Consider the following 27,785-nt stretch of genomic DNA (forward strand, 5'->3'; position numbering starts at 1 on the left):
TGGATGATAAAATAAGGGTTCTGAGCAAGTGAATAAGGGTTAGGAGTTAAAAGCAGCATCAAAAAGATGGGCTTGTAGCTTAGATTTGAAGATGGCCAGAGATGGAGCTTGATGTACCAGCTCAGGAAGTCTATTCCAGGCATATGGTACAGCAAGATAAAAGGAACGGAGTCTGGAGTTAGCAGTGGAGGAGAAGGGAGCAGATAAGAAAGATTTACCCAGTGAACGGAGTTCCCGGGGAGAAATGTAGGGAGAGATGAGAGTGGAGAGGCACTGAGGAGTTGCAGAGTGAATGCACTTATAGGTCAATAAGATGAGTTTGAACTGTATTTGGAAACGGATAGGAAGCCAGTGAAGTGACTTGAGGAGAGGGGTAATATGAGCATAACAACACTGGCAGAATATTAGTCGTGCAGCAGAATTTTGAACAGATTGAAGAGGAGAGAGATGGCTAAGTGGGAGACCTGTGAGAAGCAAGTTGCAATAGTTTAAGTGAGAGGTGATAAGAGTGTGGATGAGGGTTCTGGTAGTGTGCTCAGAAAGGGAAGGGCAAATTTTGCTGATATTATAGAGAAAGAAATGACAGGTTTTAGCAGTCTGCTGAATATGTGCAGAGAAGGAGAGGGAGGAGTCAAAGAGGACCCCAAGGTTACGAGCTGATGAGACAGGAAGGATGAGAGTGTTATCCACAGAAATAGAGGATGGGGGAAGAGGAGAGGTTGGTTTAAGGGGAAAGATAAGAAGCTCAGTCTTGGTCATGTTTAGTTTCAGATGGCGCTGAGACATCCAGGCAGCAATGTCAGACAGGCAAGCTGATACTTTGGCCTGGGTTTCGGCTGATATTTCTGGTGTGGAGAGGTAGATCTTGGAGTCATCAGCGTAAAGATATACTGAAAACCATGGGATGAGATCAGAGCACCAAGGGAAGAAGTGTAGATGGAGAAAAGAAGAGGTCCCAGGACAGATCCCTGAGGTACACTGACAGTGGGATAGAAGTAGAGGAGGATCCGCTAGAGTATACACTAAAGGTATGCTGGGAGAGATAAGAAGAAAACCAGGAAAGAACAGAGCCCTGAAATCCAAGTGAGGACAGCGTATCAAGGAGCAGGCTGTGATCAACAGTGTCAAAAGCAGCAGATAGATCGAGAAGGATGAGGATAGGATAGAATAGAGACCTTTGGATCTGGCCAGGAACAGATCATTGGAGACTTTAGCAAGCACTGTTTCAGTTGAATGAAGGGAGCAAAAGCCAGATTGAAGTGGATGAAGAATAGCTTGAACAGCATGTTCAAGTATCTTGGATAGGAAAGGGAGGTGGGAGATGGGGCAATAGTTGGAAGGACAGGTAGGGTCCAATGAAGGTTTATTAAGGAGTGGTGTGACTACGGCATGTTTGAAAGCATCAGGAACAGTCACAGTGGAAAGTGAAAGATTGAGGATATGACAGATAAAAGGGATGACAGTAGGAGAGATAGTGTTAAGTAGATGGGTGGGAATAGGATCAGAGTAACAGGTAGTTAGTTTCAAAGAGGAAATACGATGTGTAGTTTCCTCTTCAGTGATTTCAGAAAAGGAAGAAAATGAGGCAGGGGTTGGAGGGTTGAGTAAATGGACTAATGGAGAGGTGGATGTGACCTGGTTGAGAATTCAAGCTTAATCTTGTAAACCTTATCATGAGAGTCTGGGGGGAAAGTGAAGGTGGAGTTGGAGGTGAAGGCACTTTGAGGAGAGAGTTCAGTGTGGCAAAGAGATGTCGAGGGTTTGAGCCAAGAGAATTTGTCAACTGGATGTGATAAAATGTTATCTCAGCTAGGGTAGAAATGGATAAACATGTCCTGCTGCAGAATGAAAGCCATCTGCCGGGGGTGGAAAGCATTGTATTTAAGTAGTCAGTAAGCTGTTTGGTGACAAACTTCTCAATAATTTTCAAGAAATAAAAGCAGATTGGAGATGGGCCAGTTTGGGGTTATTAATGTGGGGGTGTATTACTGCTTGCTTCCAAGGCGCTGGAAGCACTCCAGTCGCAAGGCTGCATAGGAAGGAAAGCAGGCAGTGGTCAGTATGTGAAGAGGATGGTCTCATGTCTGAAGCTATCTTAGCAACCTGGGTAAGTGAGGGAAGAGCAAAAGCAGAAAGAGAGGCAGTATGAGCAGAACTTGGTGGAGGAGGATCAACTGGAACAAGGAGCGGGGTAAGAATGTTTCTGAGTTCTCTCTATTCTTTCAGGTTCTTTCTTTCTTTCTTTCTTTGTTACATTTGTATCCCACATTTTCCCACCTTGTTGCAGCTCAATGTGGCTTACATATAACCGTTAACAGCGTTAGCCGATTCTGGTCTGAACAAATACATGGTATGAATGAATACAAAGTGATATTGTGGTAGAATGAGGTACATGTATGGTAGGTACAATTGGGGGGAACTTAGAGAGGGAAAGAGGGAAGAAGAGTCAGGTAATGTCCGTTACGGTCTTTGGTTACATTGTGTCGCAAGTGTCCAGGTATTTTTACGTTGGGTCAGTGGGGTATGCTCTTCTGAACAGGTCTGTCTTTAGTGCTTTCTGAAAATTTAGGTGGTCAAGCGTAGTTTTTACTGCCTTTGGCAATGCGTTCCATAGCTGTGCGCTTAGGTAGGAAAAGCTGGATACATAGGTGGATTTGTATTTGAGTCCTTTGCTGCTTGGGTAGTGGAGGTTTAGGTATGATCGTGCAGATTTTGTGGTGTTTCTGGTAGGCAAGTCGATGAGGTCTGTCATGTATCCCGGTGCCTTGCCTTAAATAATTTTATGAACAGTCATGCAGATTTTGAAAGTGAAACGTTCTTTGATTGGTAGCCAATGCAATTTTTCTCGGAGTGGTTTACTACTATTATTTCCAATTCTAACACTTCCTTATTGGGACAGAAATTGTGATATGTTTTGAACATATATTACCTCTGCTCAGCTTTAATAAAAGAGACATTTAGGGTCTCCAAAGTCCTCTCAAGGAGCATTCCAAACCATATCCTCTTCAAAGTACTGTATCCTGTAATTTATTTCTTTTTTTAAACCACTTCGGGACCTTTTTAAGGGTAGAACTGGTATATAAGACTAATGAATAGAATAGAATAGAAGATCAGTGACAAAGGCATGCTGGAGATCTTCCTTTGGAAGAAATGTTCTGTGATGTTAAGTCAGGCTGCTTGACCAATTCACTTTTGCAGTCTGCCAGACAGTCACTCCCATCTCTGTCAGGGCTATCCCAGTTTAGGACTCTTTTCACCATATGTAAGGTAATCTGTTTTCAACTAAATCAGTCCATAGTAACATGGAGCGCATAATCGAACGGGGGCGCCCATCTCTAAGGACGGTGCCACGAAAGGGCGGAGAAACCCGCATTATCGGAACAAGATGGGCGTCCATCTTTCATTTCGATAATACGGTCGGGGACGCCCAAATCTCAACATTTGGGTCAACCTTAGGGATGGGCGAACTCGGTTTTTGCCGATAATGGAAACCAAACACGTCTATCTCAAAAACGGCCAAATCCAAGCCTTTTGGTCATGGGATGAGCCAGCATTTGTAGTGCACTGGTCCCCCTGACATGCCAGGACACCAACCGGGCACCCTAGGGGGCACTGCAGTGGACTTCAGAAATTGATCCCAGGTGCATAGCTCCCTTACCTTGGGTGCCGAGCCCCCTAACCACACCCCAGGTCCGCCTGCCTGAAGTACACTGCACCCACTACAACTGATCCAGGGAACTGTTTACTGCTGCGATGGACCTAAGTATGGCATTTGAGGCTGGCAAAAAAATATTTTTAAACTTGTTTTTTATGGTGGGAGGGGGTTTGTGACCACTGGGGGAGTAAGGGGAAGTCGTCCCCGATTCCCTCCGGTGGTCATCTGGTCAGTTCAGGCACCTTCTTGAGGCTTGGTCGCAAGAAAAAATGGACCAAATAAAGTCAGCCAAGTGCTCGTCAGGGACGCCCTTCTTTTTTCCATTATCGGCCGAGGACGGCCATCTCTTAATCACGTTCCAGTCATGCCTTCGCTACCCTGCCGACACGCCCCCATGAACTTTGGCCGTCCCTGAAACGGAAAGTAATTGAGGATGGCCAAAATTGGCTTTCGATTATGCTGATTTTTACGGCCTTGCAAGAAGGACGCCCATCTCCCGATTTGTGTCAAAAGATGGGTGTCCTTCTCTTTCGAAAATAAGCTTGATGGTAATATAGTAGGTGATGGCAGAAAAAGACCTGTACGGTCCATCCAGTCTGCCCAACAAGATAAACTCATATGTGCTACTTTATATGTATACCTGAACTTGATTTGTATCTGCCATTTTCAGGGCACAGACCGAAGAAATCTGCTCAGCACTAGCCCCGCCTCCTAACCACCAGTGCTGCCACCCAATCTCTGCTAAGCTTCTGAGGATCCATTTCTTCTGAACAGGATTCCTTTATGTTTATCCCAAGTATTTTTGAATTCCGTTACCATTTTCAACTCCACCACCTCCCTCGGGAGGGCATTCCAAGTCCTTTTAATAGTGTGCATGTTATAAGGTTAGCATATCAGTTTATTTAACTGGCCCATTAAAGTTTCCTTATACAGGCCATTTCTTCATTTATATGTATTAATATGTTAATTCCAAATAGTTATACTACAGTTTCATGGACCACTTTTATAGAATATTGCATAGCAGACAACATATATTTTTCATATAGATAGATGTGCAAAAACTATATATACACCCGTTTGATTTTTAATTGATATTGGAAAAAAAGGATGTAAGGTTTAAATGATCACATGCATTATTAACAAAATTGATACTGTGCAAGCACTTTTAGAATTTTAGATCTTTTTTTAATAAAAACATCCCACTGACTTGTATTCACTGTCTACATCTAAAATTCTAACTGTTTCATAACAAAAATAATTTCTCTTATCATATGCTAGCCATTCATCAATTATCAGATCTCAGCTGGAAAGAATGAGGACATTATGATTCCATGACTTTTGTTACTGTTCCCTTAGCTCCTCTTTCCTGTTCTGAATTTTTAAAAGTCTCTTTAATGTATAATTACCAAAATTTTCCACCATTATAGCAATGCATCATATGAATGACAGCCGCTAGCCATACCACAATCAGAGAACTAATCACCAAAATGACAGAATTTATTATGCATTTTAGAATAATTGTTTCTTGCTTACATATGGGCAAGAATAATTGTATAATCCATTAGCTACTTACTAGTGTAAGTGAGTTGAAATCCTTGATCAGTATCCGATCCATTGGTGTTAAATTCTATCCACAAATGGTTTGAGGTGCTATTTAAGACCAATCCAATCAATTCATTTTTGGTAAAAGTTCCCAGGAGTCGGGAAGAACTATCTTTCCCATCATAAACCTTAGGCAAAAAAAAAAGACATCTTAAACCATTTCTTGACCAGACAATTATTTGCTGTTCTTCCAGTGTTTGCAGATACAGTTTTAAACCACCATTAGTCAAACATCTTCTTACTACTATTATTTCCAATTAATAAGAATTCCTTATTGGGACAGAAATTATGATATGTTTTGAACATATATTACCTCTGCTCAGCTTTAATAAAAGAGACCTTAGGGTCTCTAATGTCCTCTCAAGGAGCATTCCTAACCATTTCCTCTTCAAAGTTAATTATGTGATATGACATACTCCAGTGAGCCTTCAGAGGAGTACATCCACAATTTTGAATTCACATACATCAATGCAGGACTATCTCTGTTTCAGGAAGTAGGTGAAAGCCTGGCTCTTCTCCCAAGGCTTCAATGCAGTGGCGTAGCTACGTGGGGCCTGAGGGGGCCTGGGCCCCCGCAGATTCGTCCCTGGCCCCTGCCGATGACCCCCCTCCCACCACCAACCCTCCCCCGCCATCACCGCCCACCCCACCACCGCATGATTTACCTTGTTTGCTGGCGGGGATCCCCAAACCCCGCCAGCCAAGAGTGTTCTTCAGCACCGGAGTTAGTAGACACCGGCGCCTTCATTCAAGGAAGTTCGTCTGAAGGATCAGCTGGTTTTCACATCTTACATCCTGCACCGTGCATGTAGCCCTGTGCAGGACATAAATACATCAAAACCAGCTGATCCCTCAGACGAACTTCCTTGAATGAAGGCGCCGGAGTCTACTAACTCCGGCGCTGAAGAACACTCTTGGCTGGTGGGGTTTGGGGATCCCCGCCACCAAACAAGGTACTTCATGGGGCGGGCGGCGACGGCGGGGGAGGGTTGGTAGCGGGAGGGGGGGTTTAAGAGTGTCGGTGCGATAGAGCGGGGGAAGGGGGTCGCCGGGGGGGGGAGGTGGCTTAATAGTGCCCTCCCCCACCTAGGGCTCTGGCCCCCCCCTCCTGGCAAGGTCTGGCTATGCCCCTGCTTTAATGCAGGGCTTCTCAACCCAGTCCTCGGGGCACACCTAGCCAGTCAGTTCTTCAGGATATCCACAGTGAATATGCATGAGATAGATGTGCATGCACTGCCTCCTTGGTATGCAAATGTATGTCATGCATATTCACTGTGGATATCCTGAAAACTCAACTTGCTGAGTGTGCTCCAAGGACTAGGCTGAGAGGCACTGCTTTACTGGAAGAGGCAACTAATTAGCTACACACACACAAGGAATATCAGCTGCACATACTCTAGCTGAAATCAGTTGCACAAACCTTTTTCTGAATGCATGTACAATTTTTTTCTTGTTAGTTACCTTATAATGGGGGTCTTTTACAAAGCATCGGCAAACCCAATGCGGGGATATCAAATGCTAAATCGGGACTACTGCCGGCCTAACACATCCACTGGTCATAGTTCCACCCTGAGCATGTGCCATTTCTGGGGGAAAAAGAAAACCCCTGGGAATGGTTTGCGCAGCGGTAATCTGGTGGTAATCGGGCATTGCCGCATGCTGCCCAGTTACCGCCAGGTTATTGCAGGAGAGCTTATCGACACCTCAGTGAGTAGCGGTAAAGGCTTCTCACTGCATGGCCACACACTAAGAGTTCTCTTACTACATGGGGGCTTATTACCTGCTGCGGTAAAAAGGGCCCTGGTATGTGGGAAAAATGGCCCCTGCTGCTAACACAGGGTCCATTTTCCAACAGCTTCGGAAAAGGACCTCAATTTATCTAAACTCCTGTTACCCTGTCTATATGATCTACCTTTGCTTGTCCCATTTGCTGTCTATTAAGTTGTTTTAATTGTCTTGTGTTAACTTTGTAAATAGCACACAATCCTATAATGTGTACTATTATTTGAATAAGAACATAAGAATAGCCTTACTGGGTCAGACCAATGGCCTATCCAACCCAATATTCTGCTCCAAACAGTGGCCATGCCAGGTCACAACTACCCGGCAGAAACCCAAATAATAGCAACATTCCATGCTACCAATCCCAGGCAAGCAGTGGTTTCCCCCATATTGAAATTATTTGCTGCCTATGTCTGAGCTTAACTTCCTGCTTACTGCCTTGGATGTATTTATCAAATCCATCACTCTTCACCTTTACTTCTTCAAACAAATGATATAAATAATTGATAATCATTATCATTATAATAATCAGAAAAATATTGCAGGTTGATGTAGTTCTGGTGTTTTGGGAGTTTAGCAATTCTATTTGAAACAGAATATTAAGACATAAATATTTGTTTAACCCTCCCCCCCCCCCCCCCCCCCCCCGTTTCCTAAGCTGCACTAGTGGCTGCTGGTGCGCTAATGACAACACAGCCCATTCACTGTGCATTGGACTGTGTCAGCATTGCCTCACGGCTTAGTAAACGGGGGGGGGGGGGGGGGGTAAATGTTTTATGAACTCTACTTTTTAAATTGTAATTGATGGGGTCTATTCTGAGATTTTCAGTGTGTATGGAAGTGGGAGGAGAAAGCAATCTATTCTATTCCTGTCTGTCAGAATCAATGAAAACTAGCTCTGAGATGGCAGATCTGAGCTGTCATTTGCATTCTTGATACTAAAGCTTGATAGTGACTTTGATTTTCAAATCAGAAATAGTAAAAGGAACACACCATTTGATAACATATCAAAAAGAAAAGAGAAAGTGAAATGTACTGTACATTTTTGACTCTTAAGTGCTCAGAAGTTCATCTTTCAATTCGGTGTTCTCCACTGGGAATCTAAAGTCTTGTCAATATCAACAGCTTCAGAAGCTAACTTTGAAAATCAATCATTGAAAGGATTCTTTTATTTTTTTAATTTGGCTCTGAACATCATAAGAGAGATAAAAGAACTGAATTAATATTAGCATAACTTGTTCTGGTTCTTTGATAAAAAATCTGAGAACCACTGATATCCCTAAATAGCTATCTGTAGCATTTATCTATGGTTACTAAAAATATTCAAATTTTATGTTTTTCTAAAATTCACAAAAGTTAGTTAGTTGAGGGGGGTCTTTTACAAGGAATTCTAGCATTTTTAGCACATGCTATAAACAGTAGCAAGACTTTGTAAAAGGACCCCTTAATGCACTGTAGATTTTCTTACAAAAGAAACTATCTAAATGTGAATGTTGACATTAAAGGGAGAACCCTTCCTAATCCTTCTTGTAGAATGCTGTTCAAAACAATCACTGCCAGGAGCAGGTGTAAAATTCCCAATGTTAATCTTGATGCATATAGATATGCATTCCCCTGCTGAAATGGGGAAGACACACATATATTTTGCAATATCCTAGTTGTACCCTAACCACACCCAGACCACACTCCAAAAAGGTAAGATGGAGGAGAGAGGAATGCAACTGGTGATAGGGAATAATGGATGACAGCACATTCAATTCCTATCTTTAGTAAGTCATTAAGGGGTTCTTTTACCAAGTACTACTACTACTTAACATTTCCAAAGTGCTACTAGGGTTATGCAGCGCTGTACAGTTTAACAAAGAAGGACAGTCCCTGCTCAACGGAGCTTACAATATAATGGACAAATTGTGCAGACAATCAAATTGGGGCAGTCTAGATTTCCTAAATAGAGGTATAATGGTTAGGTGCCGAAGGCGACATTGAGGAGGTGGGCTTTGAGCAAGGATTTGAAGATGGGCAGGGAGGGGGCTTGGCGTATGGGCTCAGGAAGATTATTCCACGCATAGGGAGAGGCGAGGCAGAAAGGGTGGAGCCTGGAATTGGCGGTGGTGGAGAAGGGTACAGAGAGGAGGGATTTGTCCTTTGAGCGGAGGTTTTGGGTAGGAGCGTAAGGGGAGATAAGGGTAGAGAGGTAATGAGGGGCTGCAGATCGAGTGCATTTGGGGACTGTCTCTCTTTGTTAAATTGTACAGCGCTGCGAAACCCTAGTAGTGCTCTAGAAATGTTAAGTAGTAGTAGTAGAGTGCATTTGTAGGTTAGTAGGAGAAGCTTGAACTGTATGCGGTACCTGATCGGAAGCCAGTGAAGTGACTTGAGGAGAGGGGTGATATGAGCATATCGGTCCAGGCAGAAGATAAGACGTGCAGCAGAGTTCTGAACGGATTGAAGGGAGCATAGATGGCTAAGTGGGAGGCCAGTGAGGAGTAGGTTGCAGTAGTCAAGGCGAGAGGTAATGAGAGAGTGGACGAGAGTTTGGGTGGTGTGCTCAGAGAGGAAAGGGCAAATTTTGCTGATGTTGGGGCACACTAAAAAGTGGTTAGTGCTATTGTCAGCATGTGGGTTTTCCACACAATACAGCCACTTTAATGCAGTGGTAAAATGACCGCATTTCCATATGTTTCTTTAATGGCCACGTACTAATTTCTCAGTGTGTGACCATTATTGCGTGAGCCCTTACCAACACCTATTTTGTTGGTGCTAATACCTAGTCATTTATTTTATTTATTGCATTTGTATCCCACATTTTCCCACTTTTGCAGGCTCAATGTGGCTTTCAGTATGCCGTAGTGACGATCGCCATTTCCGGTATGAGGAATACAAAGTGGTATTGCATTAAAGTACATAGATGGTAGAGTAAATCACAAATTAAATTAGCTAATCAGTTCATTTTGGCGTGAGAAATAAGGTGGAAGTGTTACTCATTTTTGCTCTCAGTATAGTTTTATCATTCAATAACAATTTTGTTACAGTTGCTGCTTCTACTTCTAATACTCAGATATTTTCTATATTAGGTTAATTAATTATTTCTGTAATTGTGTAACAAGAGACACTGTTAGTTTGTATAATACTGGAACATCAAAGTAGTGGAAAAGCAAAATAGAGTCAGTTTAATTGGAAAAAAAAAAAGCTAATTTGTGAGAAATGACTGTCCTTTGTAATCTGGCTAATTATGAATGGCAGGTTAAAAAGTAACAAAACTAAAACCTTTTGAGGTACAGCATTAGATCTTTTTTAAACAGTATGATATTTAAGTTCTATATTTGTACTTCTCTTCAACTTTTTAAATTGCAAATTGTTTACAACTATGCAAAGCATCAAACAATACACTATTGATCAATTATTTTATTTCAGAAATAGATTACATAAATTAGTCTCAGTAGTTTTCAAATTTTAAAGGCCAGGAACAGCCTGGAAGAAACTTTATTGGTCAAACTGCCTTAACAATTAGAGGCTTCTCGTGCTATTCATTTCTCCTGATTATGAGTTAGTTATAGTTGCTGTGTACAATATATACTGAACAGGTGATACCACGCTTGAAGTGTTATTGTGAAAAATAATTATTGATATATAGTCTATGCTGTTATTGCAAATATGTTTTGTGAACAGTTACCTAATAATTGTTGGAATAATGTATTGTATTTTACATGCATTGCCTGTCACCAATTTTTTCTCTGTGATTACTCTGTGACCTCTGATGTGAATTACTTAGAGAGGTCACAGCTATGCAACTTCCTGTGGGGGTTAGGCACAGCACATGGAGCTCATGATCTCTCCTAACCTGAGAGGATCTATGGTGGTGTGAGCATCCATTACCATCTAAGCACATGGAAAGAGCTGATAATCCAAATGTATAGTATTATGTATATATAAGCCTGTCTGAATATAATCTAACTACAAACTGTGAGTAAACAGATGTTTTGTTACTTCAACTTTAAAGTGACTCAGCAGTGAATTATTCTGGGGTGTATGAGAGAGATGAAGAAAAGAAATTAACATTTCTAAAGCTGAAGCTGGGTGTATAAAATCTGCTAATTATTTACTACAAATAATCCAACAAAAGGGTTATGGGCCCAGGGTCCAGGAATTGAAAAAGGAAGAAGAGAAATATTTTCTCTTAAGTTTTAAAAGAAAGATTCAGTCTGTCTCTCTCTCTCCCCCCACACAACAAACAGAAGGCAAGGCTAAGAAAATGGCTGAGGGAGGAAATTCACCATTTTTCTACTCTCTCAAGGTGCCTAAATTAACTGAATTTAATTATCAGCAGTGGGAACTAAGATTCATATGTCTCCTTCAAGCAAAGAAATTAAATATATGCTTAGACCAAAACAGAACAGCTGAAAATATGGCTGAATGGGACAATGCAAACTATTATGTGAAGTGCATGTTTTTGGAAGCTCTCTCAGAGAAACAAGCCATATTAGTGGAGGGAAAAGATACACCAAAGGACATCTTATATAAACTGAGAACTATGTATGCAACTACATATGCAAAACAGCAACCAATTTGGTTGGCAGAGTTGAATGAAACCAAATTAAGGGATAAAAGTAAGTGTAATGATCACATTATGCATCTTATGTCTTCATTTCAAAAGTTAGAACTTTCTGGAATTCCCATGTGTGATGCATTGAAAAGAGCATTTCTTTTTACCTCACTATCAAAGAAGTTTGATGTTTTTAGGTCTGTAAATGAAGCCATTGAAGGGCAATCTTTTGAACAGGCAGCATCAAAACTGAGGCAGGAATGCATAATTAATGATTCTGAGGAGATGTGTTCTCAAAGTCAGTCAGAGAGAAATGAAACAAATTTCTTGGCAAAGAACAGAGGAAGGCGGAGCTATGGGAAAACTCCACCCAAGGGCAAGCTGATTTGCTACTCATGTGGAAAGGAGGGACATGTATCTAAATGGTGTAAGGAAACACAAAACACTCCCTCTAGCTCACCTAAGCCAATGGAACAAAAGAATTCTCCAACCAGGAAATGTATGAAAGACAATGATAAACATAAGGGCTTTCTAATGGCAGAAAAATCTTTGACTATGGTAAATAATAATTCAAATGAAAGTACTTGGATTTTGGATTCGGGGAGCACATGCCATTTAACCAATTCTAAGGATTTCTTTCAGGAAATGTGTCCAGAAGAAGGTATTCTTAAAACTGCAAATGCAGGGACTACTCAGATCCAAGCAAAAGGCATTGGATTCTTAAAATGCAAAGTGTCTAATGAAGTTAAAGAAATTCCTGTAAGTGATGTCTTGTATATTCCCCAAGCAGTTTGCAATATGCTGAGTGTATCTACATTAGATAAGAAGGGATTTGTGATTCATTTTGAAAACAGTAAGTGCACAATCTCTAAAAATGATGAAGTGTATGCTGAAGCTTTTATGCATAATGATATTTATAAACTGAGTATTTCAGGTGAAGCCTCACATATGGCGCAAGTAAGGAAGAATGATGGTAAATGTAGTCTGGAAATCTGGCATCGCCGCCTGGGACATCGTGATTTTAAGGTGATCCAGGATCTTTACAGTAGGCAACTAGCCACAGGCATTCAGATAAGTGCAAATACTGGTAAAATGGAGAAATGCATAGACTGTGTTACTCAAAAAGGTGTGAGACCCTCATTTCCTGCATACACAGGAAATAGGAGTAATAAAGTACTGGACTTAATACACAGTGACTTATGTGGACCGTTTAATATCCCATCATTGGGAAATAACAGATTTGTGCTAATATTCTTGGATGATTTCTCTAGATACTGTGTGGCCTATTTGCTGAAAGAAAAAAGTCAAGTCACAGACATGCTGAAGAAATACGTAGCCATGGTGAGCAATAAATTTGAAAGAAAACCAAAGGTTCTTCAGACCGACAATGGTGGTGAGTTCACTTCACAAAGCATGTGCACATTTCTAGAACAAGAAGGCATTCAGCATATCACAACAGTAGCTTATACACCAGAGCAAAATTCTGTTGCAGAGAGAAAATTTAGGTCACTTGTGGAAATGACCAGATGTATGCTGTCAGATAGCAATCTCCCTAAAAGACTATGGGGGGAAGCCATTCTCACAGCAGTGTACCTACAAAATAGAATGCCAACTAAAGGCGCTGAGCGCACACCACATGAGACATGGCATGGTAGGAAGCCAAACCTGTCACACATAAGAACATTTGGAAGTACAGCATATGCTCATGTACCAAAGCAAAGAAGGCATAAGCTGGATTCCACAACAGAAAGGGGCATTTTAGTTGGCTATGCTCCAGGACACAAAGGATATAGAATTTTGAATCTGAAAACTGGCATTGTTGGCATAAGACATGTTACATATTTTGATGAAAACAAAAGGGTTGATAAAGGCTGGATTGTCCCAGATGAGCCTTATCATCCAGAATATGAAACTAGAACCATAATAGACATGCCAGTGTATATAAATGCCATACCAAGGCAGATGTCTGAAAGCAACTCATCTGTATCTAACGAGGAACAGGCAGAGGAAGCAGACACAGAAAGGATCATTGCAGGAGACAGTACAGTTGGAGAAGGGGAATCAATTGGAGAAGGACTCTCAGATTTAGAGGATGCGGAAAGGTCAGACCAACCTGTTGTCAGACGCTCATCCAGGGAAAACAAAGGTGTTCCACCCCCAAGACTGTCTTACCTAACAAAGTCAGCAGAAGCTCAAGAGCCCTTAACATGGGATGAGATTGAGAAAATGCCAGCAGAAGAAGCTGCTGAATGGCATAAAGCTGCACAAGAAGAAATTGATGCATTGCATAAAAATAATACTTGGATTCTTACAAAATTACCTCCTGGCAAGAAAGCTATAGGATGCAAATGGGTATTCAAGTTAAAAAGGAATGCACAAGGAAAAGTGGAAAGGTATAAAGCCAGATTAGTCGCAAAGGGATATCTTCAAAAATATGGAGAAGATTTTGATGAAGTGTTTGCACCTGTAGTGAAACACACGACAATTAGAACACTTCTGAGCATTGCAGTCTCAAAAGGCATGCAAGTCAACCACATTGATGTGAAAACAGCATTTCTTCATGGAGATATAACTGAAGACTTGTACATGGAACAGCCAACAGGTTTCATAAATACAAAACAAAGACAGCTAGTGTGTAAATTAAACAAAGGTCTTTATGGATTAAAGCAAAGTGCGAAATGTTGGAATGACAAATTGCATGAAATATTGACAAATTTAGGATTTAAGCAAGGTGAAGCAGATAAATGTTTGTACACTAGGTGCAGAAATGGACAATATGCATACATTTTAGCTTTTGTTGATGATCTGCTCATTGCAAGCGAAAGTGAGCAAGAGTACAAGGACATTGTAAAATATTTAAACCTGAATGTTGAGATAAAAGAACTTGGTAATGTGTCATACTATCTTGGTATAGAAATTGAGAAACAAAATGATGGTTCTTATCTTCTAAGCCAGAAGCAGAAAATAAATGAGCTTATTGAAAGTTTAGGTATGCAAGATGCCCAAGTTGTAAGCACTCCCATGATCACTGATTTTCTGAAGGATGAAACAGTAAGAGAACCTTTACCAGATAACATCCAATATAGATCAGCCATAGGTAAGCTTTTATATCTGACTACCACATACAGGGCTGATATAGCAAATGCAGTAGGAATTTTGAGCAGAAGGGTCAGCTCACCTACCAAATCAGATTGGATTGCAGTTAAAAGGATGGTAAGGTATTTAAAAGGTACCATTGATTGTAAATTAAAGATTTCAGCCAATAGTAATCCAAAACTAATATGTTACTGTGATTCAGATTGGGCAGGGGATCATTCTGATTATAAATCCACAAGTGGATATGTGTTTATGTATGGAAATGTACACATTTCTTGGGCCAGTCATAAACAAAGTATTGTGAGTCTGTCTTCTACAGAAGCTGAATATGTGGCCGTATCAGAAGCATGCAGAGAACTGATGTGGATTGAAAAACTTTTGCTGGATTTTGGAATAGCTGAACAGAGACCAATCCAGTTAATGGAAGATAATCAGAGCTGCATCCGACTGTCACAGAATGACAAGGTTCAGTCACGCACCAAGCACATCGCAACGAAATACCACAACGTGCGAGAGCTGGCGAAAGAAGGGGTCATCAGTCTACACTATTGTCACACCAGTGAGATGACAGCTGACATCATGACCAAACCGTTACCCAGAGAACGTTTTGAGAATCTGCGAATAAAGCTTGGACTTTGTATGAATAAATAATTGCATGACAGTTATGCATGAGAAGGGGTTTGTTGGAATAATGTATTGTATTTTACATGCATTGCCTGTCACCAATTTTTTCTCTGTGATTACTCTGTGACCTCTGATGTGAATTACTTAGAGAGGTCACAGCTATGCAACTTCCTGTGGGGGTTAGGCACAGCACATGGAGCTCATGATCTCTCCTAACCTGAGAGGATCTATGGTGGTGTGAGCATCCATTACCATCTAAGCACATGGAAAGAGCTGATAATCCAAATGTATAGTATTATGTATATATAAGCCTGTCTGAATATAATCTAACTACAAACTGTGAGTAAACAGATGTTTTGTTACTTCAACTTTAAAGTGACTCAGCAGTGAATTATTCTGGGGTGTATGAGAGAGATGAAGAAAAGAAATTAACATTTCTAAAGCTGAAGCTGTGTGTATAAAATCTGCTAATTATTTACTATAAATAATCCAACAATAATAACACAACATAAGGATATTTGTTAATGGGTTCAGACTTTTGCTGAGTATTGTAGATATCAGTGGTCTTCATTAATTTTTAAGCTGGGGCCACTTTCAGGCTCATTTTCAAAAGAGGACGCCCATCTTTTGACACAAATTGGAAGATGGGCGTCCTTCTCACAGGGTCGCCCAAATCGGTATAATCAAAAGCCAATTTTGGGCGTCCCCAACTGCTTTCCGTCACAGGGATGACCAAATTTCATGGGGGTGTGTCGGAGGCATAGCGAAGGCTGGACTTTGGTGTGCCTAACACATGGACATCCTTGACCCATAATGGAAAAAAAAAAGCGTCCCTGATGAGCACTTGGGCGACTTTACCTGATCCTGTTTTTCTTACAACCAAGGCACAAAAAGGTGCCCAAACTGACCAGATGACCACCGGAGAGAATTGGGGATGACCTCCCCTTACTCCACCAGTGGTCACTAACCCCCTTCCACCCTCAAAATAAATCTTTAAAGATATTTCTGCAAGCCTCAAATGTCATATTCAGGTCCATCACAGCAGTATGCTGGTCCCTGGAGCAGTTTTAGTGGGTGCAGTGCACTTCAGGCAGGTGGACCCAGGCCCATCCCCCCTACCTGTTACACTTGTGGTGGTAAATGTGAGCCCTTCAAAACCCACCTGAAACCCACTGTACCCACATCTAGGTGCCCCCCTTCACCCATAAGGGCAATGGTAGTGGTGTACAGTTGTGGGTAGTGGGTTTTGGGGGGATTTGGGGGCCTCAGCACACAAGGTAAGGGAGCTATATACCTGGGAGCAATTTATGAAGTCCACTGCAGTGCCCCCTAGGGTGCCCAGTAGGTGTCCTGTCATGACAGGGGGACTAGTGCACTATGAATGCTGGCTCCTCCCATGACCAAAGGGCTTGCATATGGTCGTTTCTGAGATGAGCGTCCTTGGTTTCCATTATCGCCGAAAATCAGAAACGACCAAGTCTAGGGACAACCATCTCTAAGGATGACCTAAATTTCAGGATTTGGGCATCCCCGACAGTATTACTGAAATGAAAGACGGACGTCTATCTTGTTTCAATAATACAGGTTTCCCCGCCCCTCCATTGGGACGTTTTGTGAAGACGTCCTCAGCAAACCTTGGGTTGCTCTTTCGAATATGCCCCTCTTTGAAGAGAGATGCTAAATATCTTCCCATATGGGCTTCAACACTGCTGAACAGTGTGTGCCAATGACATCATCCTCATCAAGGTTGTGAGCATTTCCAAATGCATGCTTTTTGTCTCTTGAGAAATGTCTTATCATTCAAGCATGTGGCTCTTATCCCCAATCACATTCCCCTTTCAGTCCTGAACCTGGGTAGAGAGGCAGGGTAGCAGGAAAAAAAACCCAGAAAGACAATGGAGGCCACCATTTACCCACAGGCCTTGCACTGAAGAACTCTAGTAGACATTTATTGTTCATTCTACTATCCATTCATCATTATTTATTTTATTTGTACCTAACATTGGGCCCAATGCAGGCTTACTGCTCACTAAAAAGGAAGTATCGCTGGGATACTGCAACAGCCTGATGGTAGTTCCCAGTCCAGCAGGCCATCATAATTATCATTTATATTTATTTTTGTAGCTCCGGTGTGTACCCGGCGGTAATCGGGTAATGCCGTGCTCTGCCTGGTTACTGCCAGATTAGCGCAGGAGCCCTTACCGCCTCCCTCCCCCCCCCCCCAAAAAAATGTCCAAGTGGAAAGTGCTTCATTTGCCAAATGGCTATTTCCTCAAGAAAAGAAAGACATTTTTACCCGCTGCAGTAAAAGGGGGCCTCGGCGCACATCAAAAACACACGCCAACACCAGTGCAGGCTCCCTTTTGCCGTAGCTTGGTAAAAGGGGCCCATTATGCCTTACTTATTGTTAAATGCATTTAATGCTGCTTTCAGTATTTTCCAACGAAGTCTGTTTTAGAATAATCAGATTTTTCTGATTGAAAGTGACAGTATATGCTATAGGTATTCATTGTTCTATGATCTGAATTTGATCATGTGTCATATTCTGACTGCATCATCTTTTGTTACTAAAGGCAATGTGTTCATGCAGTTTTACTAGATTTCTATGAATTTCAATGAGTTCTATGAATATTATAATTCAATTTTGAAAGCTTGTTTGTTTATATGAAAGAAGAAAACTAAAATTTTAGTGGGTTAAGCTCAAGTTGATGAGACTGCCATCTGTTTCTCTAAAGGTTCACAAAAGCTTCTACTAAAATCAACTCTCAAGTTACAAGCCAGTGCACACTGTAAAACATCTAACAAAGTACATCAGAATTAATCCCTTGCCTCAACATAACACTGTACATTTTAGGAGCATTGCTAGGGGAAATAAGCATGAATCTGTCAGAAACTATAAGAATAAAGAGCTTACATCCACACACAAAGGTCTAATATTATATCTTTTTGCAATATATAACATTAGTTTAATACAGTTTATATCCGGTTTTAGAAAATGTTCCAGGTTTTTAGAAAGAAATGATAACACAGATTATAGCATATAAACATCATATTTACATGAATAACATTTCTTAATATAACCCTGGTCTCCATCACAAGTCCTGGGCACTGGCTAAGCTTGTGGGTTGGGTACCAAAACCAGGGCCACAAACAGAAGTTTTGTTATCATGAGCTGGACGCAGACCGGGGCTACACTTGATCTCAGTAGGCCATAGGGCATTAAGCCACTCTCTTTATTATTTCTCTACTAGTCTCTGAGTAAATTGACTTTACTTGCACTCCAAAGAAACTCATCACTCCAGGATTTATAATAAATGCAACAACTTTATTGGAATGCTGCAACAGGCAGATATCCAACCTTCATACTTTTATCTTAACACACAGTTCATATGAAGATCTTGATAACTGAGTTGATAATCTATTGAAAAATCCTAGGGTATTTACATATTTAAAATAACATCCAGTCCTCCAATGTCCATCCATTCTGGCAGAACAATCCAAGGCTGTGGTTTCCTGCTCTTTTCACAACAAGCTGTCCCACTGGGTTTTTACCCAGCTGCTGGACCATCTCAGGATCAGACCACCCCCTCCATCTTCTACCTCCAGAGGTGCACTTTCACAAGCCAGGGGCGTAGCTAGACAACAGATTTTGGGTGGGCCTCGGCAAGAAGTGAGTGGGCACCAAGTGTTCTCCCCCCCTTCCCACCACCACCACCCAAAAAATATCTCAGCTAGTGGGAAAACGCTTCTTTCCACCTTGGCAGTCTGCAGCAGAAATGCACTGAAAACTGAGCATGTGCAGGTGCTAGTATCGTGGAGAGTAGCATTTTCATTAACATCAGGGGAAACTCTTCAGCTGCTGGAGCTTGGGATCCCCACCAGCTACCGCTAAATGTGTGCTACTGTTGGGTGGGCCTGAGCCCTAAGAGGGTGGGCCCTGGCCCACCCAGGCCCACCTGTGGCTACACCACTGTCACAAGCTGCTACATTTGGCACTGAACGGGCTTCTTTCTGCTCTGCTCCTGGGGGTTTAATCCTTTCTACCCACACAGAGTACTCCTCACAGTTACTGTTCTTGTTAGCAGAAACCATTCATTGGTTCAGCCTTAGATTATGGGCCTGATCAGGATACCACCTGTCCACATATATTTTTGTAGCACTGGATATGATGGCACGCTAGGGGTAGGAAGTACCGCCGGGCTGCTGCAGAGCCCAGAGGGCCTGAGCACACAAGAATGAACTGTGTAAGGACGTGCTAAGGCCACTTTTTACCACTGTTTGGTAAAATGGTTACTTAGTTCACAGGGGTCCTGGATGCAGTTTAAAATCATGGCTGAGGGTTTTTGTTTTTCAAGTTCTGCCCCAATTCTAGTCCCAATGGGGAACAAAACTTGACTCTGCTTGCTTGTGCTAAACCTTCTCCTCTACTCCTCCTGCATTTCCAAACCTGGGTCTCTCAGTTTACATGACATTACACTAATCAGTAGGCTACTCCTCAGACCTGCTTCCTGCTCTGCTAAGAATGCTCATAATACCTGAAGCTGTCATAGAGCCTGGTAGCCTCTTCTAGTTTCACATTCAGGGGAGAGGGAGTTGGCCAGCAACCACTGGGGGAGGTTTCATAGCATAATTCCTCCAGTGGACAGTTGCTTAATCAAAGCACCTTTCTGTAACCTGGTTGTTCCTGAAACAGGTCTAAATAAGGATGTACTTCTTTTTGGAAATTGACATTTCTTCACCTTCAGTGATCACTGTTGAATGTCCATACTTTAGGTCCTCTCTTGTCCCACCCAAAACACACCCAGAACACGCCCCTTACTGCAGTATTGGATGTCTTTATTCTGCCGTTGCTGAATTAGGATTTGGATATTTCAAGCACATGGACATCCATTTCTGTCTTTCGAGATGTTCATATGTTTGAAAATGAGGGCCATGATATCTAAACATTTACATATTCATACATACATACCATGTGCAGTCCATATTTTGGTACCAAAGGGTTTTTTTTGTTTTTCTTTTTGTCAAAGGAAAACATCTATTATTATGAAATCAGGAAAATAAAAAAACAATGTATTACCAAACTGTCTTGTATCAGATTCAGTATAAAGGACCTCTTTACTAAAGAGAAGTAAAGTTTTAGAGTTATAGTGCATTATTTGGAAAAATGAACACACAATAGCTGCCAAGCTTGTGTGGTAACTGTTTGGAGCATGGCTAGCATCTTCCCTGTGGTTCCTCTGATCCTATTCCCACCCACCTTCTTAATGCCATCTCACCTGCTCTTATTCCTTTTATCTGTCACATTCTCAACCTCTCACTTTCCACTGCAACTGTCCCTACTGCCTTTAAACATGCTGTGGTCACACCTTTCCTTAAGAAGCCTTCACTCGACCCTACTTGTCCCTCTAATTACCGACCCATCTCCCTCCTCCCTTTTCTCTCCAAATTACTTGAGTGTGCTGTTCACTGCCGCTGCCTTGATTTTCTCTCGTCACATGCTATTCTTGACCCACTGCAATCTGGTTTTCACTCTCTCCACTCAACCGAAACTGCGCTTACTAAAGTCTCCAATGACCTATTACTGGCTAAATCCAGAGGTCTCTATTCCATCCTCATTCTTCTTTATCTTTCCGCTGCTTTTGACACTGTCGATCACAGCATACTCCTCGATACCCTGTCCTCACTTGGATTCCAGGGCTCTGTCCTTTCCTGGTTCTCTTCCTACCTCTCCCTCCGCACCTTCAGTGTTCACTCTGGTGGGTCCTCTTCTACTTTTATCCCTCTGCCTGTCGGTGTACCTCAGGGTTCTGTTCTTGGTCCCCTCCTCTTTTCTATCTATACTTCTTCCCTTGGTTCATTAATCTCATCCCATGGCTTTTCCTACCATCTCTATGCTGATGACTCCCAAATCTACCTTTCTACCCCTGATATCTCACCTTGCATCCAAACCAAAGTTTCAGCATGCTTGTCTGGCATTGCTGTCTGGATGTCTCAACGCCACCTGAAATTAAACATGACCAAAACCGAGCTTCTCATTTTTCCCCCCAAACCCACCTTTTTCTATTTCTGTTGATGGCTCTCTCATTCTCCCTGTCTCCTCAGCTCGAAACCTTGGGGTCATCTTTGACTCTTCTCTCTCTTTCTCTGCTCATATCCAGCAGATCGCCAAGACCTGTCATTTCCTTCTTTACAACATCCATAAAATCCGCCCCTTTCTTTCCGAGTACTCTACCAAAACCCTCATCCACACCCTTGTCACCTCTCGTTTGGACTACTGCAATCTGCTTCTCGCTGGCCTCCCACTTAGTCACCTCACCCCTCTCCAATCGGTTCAAAACTCTGCTGCCCGTCTCGTCTTCTGCCAGGGTCGCTTTACTCATACTACCCTTCTCCTCAAGTCGCTTCACTGGCTCCCTATCCATTTTCGCATCCTGTTCAAACTTCTTCTACTAACCTATAAATGTACTCACTCTGCTGCTCCCCAGTATCTCTCCACACTCGTCCTTCCCTACACCCCTTCCCGTACACTCCGCTCCATGGATAAATCCTTCTTATCTGTTCCCTTCTCCACTACTGCCAACTCCAGACTTCGCGCCTTCTGTCTCGCTGAACCCTATGCCTGGAATAAACTTCCTGAGCCTCTACGTCTTGCCCCATCCTTGGCCACCTTTAAATCTAGACTGAAAGCCCACCTCTTTAACATTGCTTTTGACTCGTAACCACTCGCCTCCACCTACCCTCCTCTCCTCTTTCCTGTACACATTAATTGATTTGATTTGCTTACTTTATTTCTTGTCTATTAGATTGTAAGCTCTTTGAGCAGGGACTGTCTTTCTTCTATGTTTGTGCAGCGCTATGTATGCCTTGTAGCACTATAGAAATGCTAAATAGTAGTAGTAGTAGTAATAGTGCATTATTTGGAAAAATGAACACACAATAGCTGCCAAGCTTGTGTGGTAACTGTTTGGAGCATGGCTAGCATCTTCCCTGTGGTTACCACAGAAAGCAGACATTTACCACATTGTAAATGTTTCAGCAGATTGCATGGTAATTATATCCACACTGATGCAGATACCGTGGCCTTATGTGTAAAAAACAAATACTGGAGTGTCATCATCCAGTAAGCACCTCCCCTACACCTATCTCCAATCTGTATCACCTCTTCCATCAGGATCATTCCCGATGAGCATCACCCCTCATCTCCATCCCCCCAAAGAATATCATCCTCTCCACTTTGCATTCTGAAGATGCACCTGGCCCTCCCCACATATCCCAAACCCTTTCAGCATTTATTGGGATTTTCCCTAATGAGTTAGTGGTGGGGCAGAAATAGTTTCAGGATGCTCCTGCTCTGTTTTTGGACTGGAGGGTTCAAAATGGCAGCTCTGACCCCTGGCAGTAGTTTTATGAAACTACTGCTAGGTGTTAAGTGGGGAAGTTATCAATGTGAGCTACTATTAAGTCAAGTTATTGTACTGCAAATGGAGTTATTTTAGCATAGGGTCTCATTCCATAAAATGAGACTCAGTGGAAAAATATCCTGACTTAACAGTAGCCCACACTGACAACATCCTCCATACGCTGATAAATAAGGGGCTTTTTTTTGTTTTGTTCAGAGAAAATACAAGGGGGTGGATCAGATTCAGCCTAGATTAGTTGTTTTCTTTCTTTTTTTGTGTGTTTTACTTGCGTTTTAAAGTGTCATTTATTGATTTTCTCTTTTCAAATAAATGAAACACAAAACAAATGAAATGACAATTAATATAAAGGAAAATTATGGCCTCTTTTACATGCACAGCAAATGAAAGGAAGCCATTAGGATATTGAATGGGCTTCTTCTCATTTGCCACACAGATGACTTCTTTTACAAAGCTACGCTACCAATTGACAAATGAGAGGAAGCCTATTCAGTTCCTATACGCTTCCTCTCATTTGCTGCACAGGAATTGCTAGTGCGGTTTTATAAAATAAATCCATAAATTGCTAGTGCATCTTTGTAAAATAAATCCTAAATTAAGTAAAAGACTGTGCACAACTCTGCTAATTATTTGGTATCAGATTCTAAAAGGAAAGGGAAAGAGCACAGGATTTGATATACTGCCTTTCTGTGGTTACAATCAAAGTGGTTTTACATATTATATACAGGTATTTCTTTAATGATAACATTAGAGAATGGTATATCATTTACCCTCATAATATCTCCTTCATAGAGCTGAAAACTCTTGGCTTGTAGATGAATTCCTTTTCCAGCTTCTGTCTCTATTCTATAGATGCACTCATGGTTGTTTTCATATCTAGATGGGTAGTTTGGAGATAGAAGTGTTCCTTCATTTCCAGACACAAGTGCTCCACATTCAGCTGAAGAACATGGGGATGTTTGAGAAAGAAAATTTCAAAACAAAGGTTAATTTCCAGTGATTACAGAAATTTGTTTTGCAAAATTATATTTAAAAAAGACTTTCATGTGTAGTAAGAATGCTTTCTAACAGTAACACATTTCATAAATTAAGGGACGTTTATTAAAGTGCAAAATCTCTGTGGTAGATGCAGGGGAATGGTCAATATCTGCCCTGATTTACTGTACAGACACTTACCCCATAGGAACATAAGAATAGCCAACTGGGTCAGACCAATGGTTCATCTAGTTCAGTATCCTGTTTCCAACAGTACCCAATCCAGAATACCTGGCAGAAACCCAAATAGTAGCAACATTTCATGCTACCAATCTCAGGGCAATCAGTGGCTTTCCTCATATCTATCTCAATAACAGACTATGGACTTTTCCTCCATGATCTTGTCCACATCTTCCAGCAATGAAGATTAACTATTGTTTGAATGAAAAATTTTGTTTTAAAAGTATTTCCATGTAATTTCATTGAGTGTCCTCTGGTCTTTACTCTTTTTGAAAGCATGAAAAATCGAATCACTTTTACCCATTGTACACACTAAGGATTTTCTAGACCTCAATCATCTCTTTCCAAGCTGAAGAGCCTTATCCTCTTCAGCCTTTCCTCATATGAGAGGCATTCCATCCTTTTTATCATTTTTGGTTGCTCTTCTTTGAACCTTTCCAAATTCCACTATATGTTTCTGAGATACGGCAACCAGAATTGAATGCAATACTCAAGGTGAGTTTGCACCATGGCGTAATACAGAGGCATTATTATATCATTGGTCTTATTTTACCATCCCTTTCCTAATAATTCCTAGCATCCTGTTTGCTTTTTTGGTCACTGCTGCACACTGAGCAGAAGATTTCAGCATATTGTCTACAGTGACACCTAGATCTTTTTCTTGGTTGCTGACTCCTAAGGTGGACCCTAGAATCAGGTAATTAAGATTTGGATTATTCTTCTCAATGTGCATCACTTTACATTTGTCCACATTAAATTTCATCTGCCATTTGGATGCCCAGTCTTCCAGTTTCCTAAGTTCTTCCTGCAATTTTTCACAGTCCATGTGTGTTTTGACAACTTTGAATAGTATTGTGTCATCTGTCAATTTATTCACTTCACTTCACTTGTCATCCTGATTTCCAGATCATTTATAAATATGTTAAATAGCCACCAGTACAATTACAGATCCCTGTGGCACTCCACTATTCACTCTCCTCCATTGAGACCCTACCCTCTATTTTCTGTTCAATAACCTATTTCTAATCCACGGAAGGACATTGTCTCCCATACCATAAAGTTTCTCAGGAGTCTCTCATGGGGAACTTTGTCAAAAGCTTTCTGAAAATCTAGATATACTATACCAACCAGCTCACCTTTATCCACATGTTTATTCACGCCTTCAAAGAAATGAAGCAAATTTGTAAAGCAAGACTCAATCTATGCTGACTCTGTCCCATTAAACAATGTTTGTCTATGTGTTCCATAATTTTATTCCTTAAAATAAGTTCCAATATTTTGCTCGGCACCGATGTCAGGATTACCGGTCTGTAATTTTCCAGATCACCCCTGGAAACCTTTTTAAAAACTGGTGTTACATTGACCACCCTCCAATCTTCAGGTACTATGGATGATTTTAATGACAACTTCAAGATCACTAACAGCAGATCAGCAATTTCCTTTTTGATTCTTTCAGTGCCCTGGGGCGTATACCATCTGGTCCAGGTGATTTATCACTCTTTAACTTGTTGATTTGGTTCAGTATATCTTCCAGGTTCACCAAGATTTTTTTTTCAATTCCTCTACATCGTTACCCTTGAAAACCATTTTTGGTATATCTCCTTCCACAAAGACCAAAGCAAATAATTCATTCAATCTCTCTGCTATGGCTTTGTCCTCCCTTAGTGCCCGTTTTTCTCCTTCATGGATTTCCTCACAGGATTTATGCTTCTTATGTACCTGAAAAAGGTGTTACTGTGAGTTCTTGTCTCTGCAGCAAGTTTTTTCTTCATATTCTCTTTAGCCTTCTTTATCAGTCCTTTCTATTTTGACACTGTTTATGTTGCTTCTTTATTTCTTCATTCCGATCTTTTTTTCCATATTTTGAAGGATGTTTGTTTAGCTCTAATAGCCTCTTTCATTTCACCTTTTAACCATGCTAGTTCTTTACAGCTTTGTTAATATGTGGAATACATCTGATGTGGGCCTCATTTTATTGTAGTTTGCTCTTTTGAAAATTAAATGCTACTACAGTAGATTTCCTTGCTGACTTCACTCTAGATATCAGCTCAAATTTTATCATTTTATAATCACTGTTTCCCACTGGAATCAACACCATTGCCTTTTGTATATGCCCTGTATTCCACTAAGAATTAGACCTAACATAGCTCCCCCTCTTGTCAGACCAGTTGCTCCAAGAAGTAGTCATTTATTACATCTAGGAATTTTACCTCCCTAGTGCTTCCTGATGTAATATTTATCCAGTCAATATTAGGGTAATTAAAATGATCCCGTATCATACTGTTGCCCAGTTTGTCAGCTTTCCTAATTTCTATAAACATTTCTTCATCTGTCTGTTTGTTCTGTCCAGGCGGACAATAGTACAGCCCTACCAGTATACTCCTTCCCTTCACACATGGAATTTCTATCCATAAGGATTCCACACTGCTATCTGTTTCATGCAAAATATTTATTTTGTTTGACTCAATTCTCTCACACACATATAGTGCAATCCCCCTCCAATTTGATCCACTATATCATTGTGGATATAATTTATACCCTGATAACACAGTATCTCATTGATTGTCCTCCTTTCACCAGGACTCTGATGTGCTTATTATATCTACCTCTTCATTTAGTGCTATATACTCTAACTCTCCCATCTTATTGTTTAGGCTTCTAGCATTTGTATATAGACACTTCAAATTGTGTTTTTCCTTGCATCTAAAAGCTGTTTTGAAGTTAATGGGAATAATTTGCATCCTTTAATCTATTCTCCCATTAAACATATCTGGCTTTCTTTTACCATTATTGAAACCTCTCTACTGTGATTCCCTAAAGATCCTATGTCAATAGTATCCTTCAAGGATACTCCACATCAAACCTGCACTTCTAGGTGACTGTTGGCTCCCCACCCCCACCCCACCCCCATTTTAGTTTAAAAGCTGCTCTATCTCCTTTTTAAAAGTTAGTACCAGAAGCCTGGTTCCATCCCGGTTAAGGTGGAGTCCATCTTTTCAAAACAGACTCCTATTTTCCCAGAATTTTGCCCAATTCCTAACAAATCTAAATCCCTCCTCACTTCACCATTGTATCAACCATGCATTGAGACTTTGGAGCTCTGCCTACTTCTTGGAGCCTGCACATGAAAAGGGGAACATTTCTGAAAATGCTACCATGGAAGATATGGATTTCAGCTTTCTAAGAGCCTAAAATTGGCTTCCAGAATCTCTCTCCCTCATTTTCATATGTCATTGGTACCCATTTGTACCAAGACAGCTGGCTTCTCCCCAGCACTATCTAAAATCCTAAATAGGTGATACATGAGGTATGTCACCTTTGCACCATGCAGGCAAGTGACCAGACAATCCTCATGTCCACCAGACATCCAGCTATCTACATGACTAATGATCAAAACAACAACTACATCAGATGTCCTAATCCTTCCCTCCTGGGAAGAAGTTTCTGGAAACACATCCTCAGTGCAAGAGGATATTGTATCCTCTGGTGGGCAGGTCTTGGCTACAAGATTATTTCCTATTTCACCAGGTTGATGCTCTCCTTTTAGGAGACCTCCCTCCTCCAAGGCAGCACAGGGGCTGCCAGACTGGAGGTGGGACTTATCTACAATGTCCCTGTACATCTCTTCTATGTGCCTCTCTGTCTCTCCCAGCTCCTCCAAGTCTGCTACTCTACCCTCAAGTGAACAAACTCATTATCTGAGAGCTAGGAGCTCTTTGAATTGAGCTCACACATATAACCTCTCACCAACTGGGAGATAATCATATATGTAACACTCAGTGCAAAAGACTGGATAATACCCCTTTTGCTGCTCGACTGCTGTCTGCATCTTAATGTTATTGAGCTGTTT

At 41.3% G+C, this 27,785-nt stretch overlaps 1 protein-coding gene across 1 annotated transcript in view; it reads right to left on the bottom strand.

Annotated features, from left to right (window-relative positions):
* Nucleotides 1-27,785, bottom strand: part of CSMD1 (CUB and Sushi multiple domains 1) — a 2,896,277-nt gene that overhangs the window by 822,366 nt on the left and 2,046,126 nt on the right. The window contains exons 22-23 of the mRNA XM_030195161.1: nucleotides 23,491-23,660; nucleotides 5,229-5,385 (exon numbers count right to left, since the gene is read on the bottom strand). Of these exons, the coding sequence (XP_030051021.1) occupies nucleotides 5,229-5,385; nucleotides 23,491-23,660 (327 nt within the window). The remainder of the gene's footprint in view (nucleotides 1-5,228; nucleotides 5,386-23,490; nucleotides 23,661-27,785) is intronic.

The sequence above is a fragment of the Microcaecilia unicolor genome, chromosome 3 (genome assembly GCF_901765095.1).
Source record: "Microcaecilia unicolor chromosome 3, aMicUni1.1, whole genome shotgun sequence".
Classification (NCBI taxonomy): Eukaryota; Metazoa; Chordata; class Amphibia; order Gymnophiona; family Siphonopidae; genus Microcaecilia; species Microcaecilia unicolor.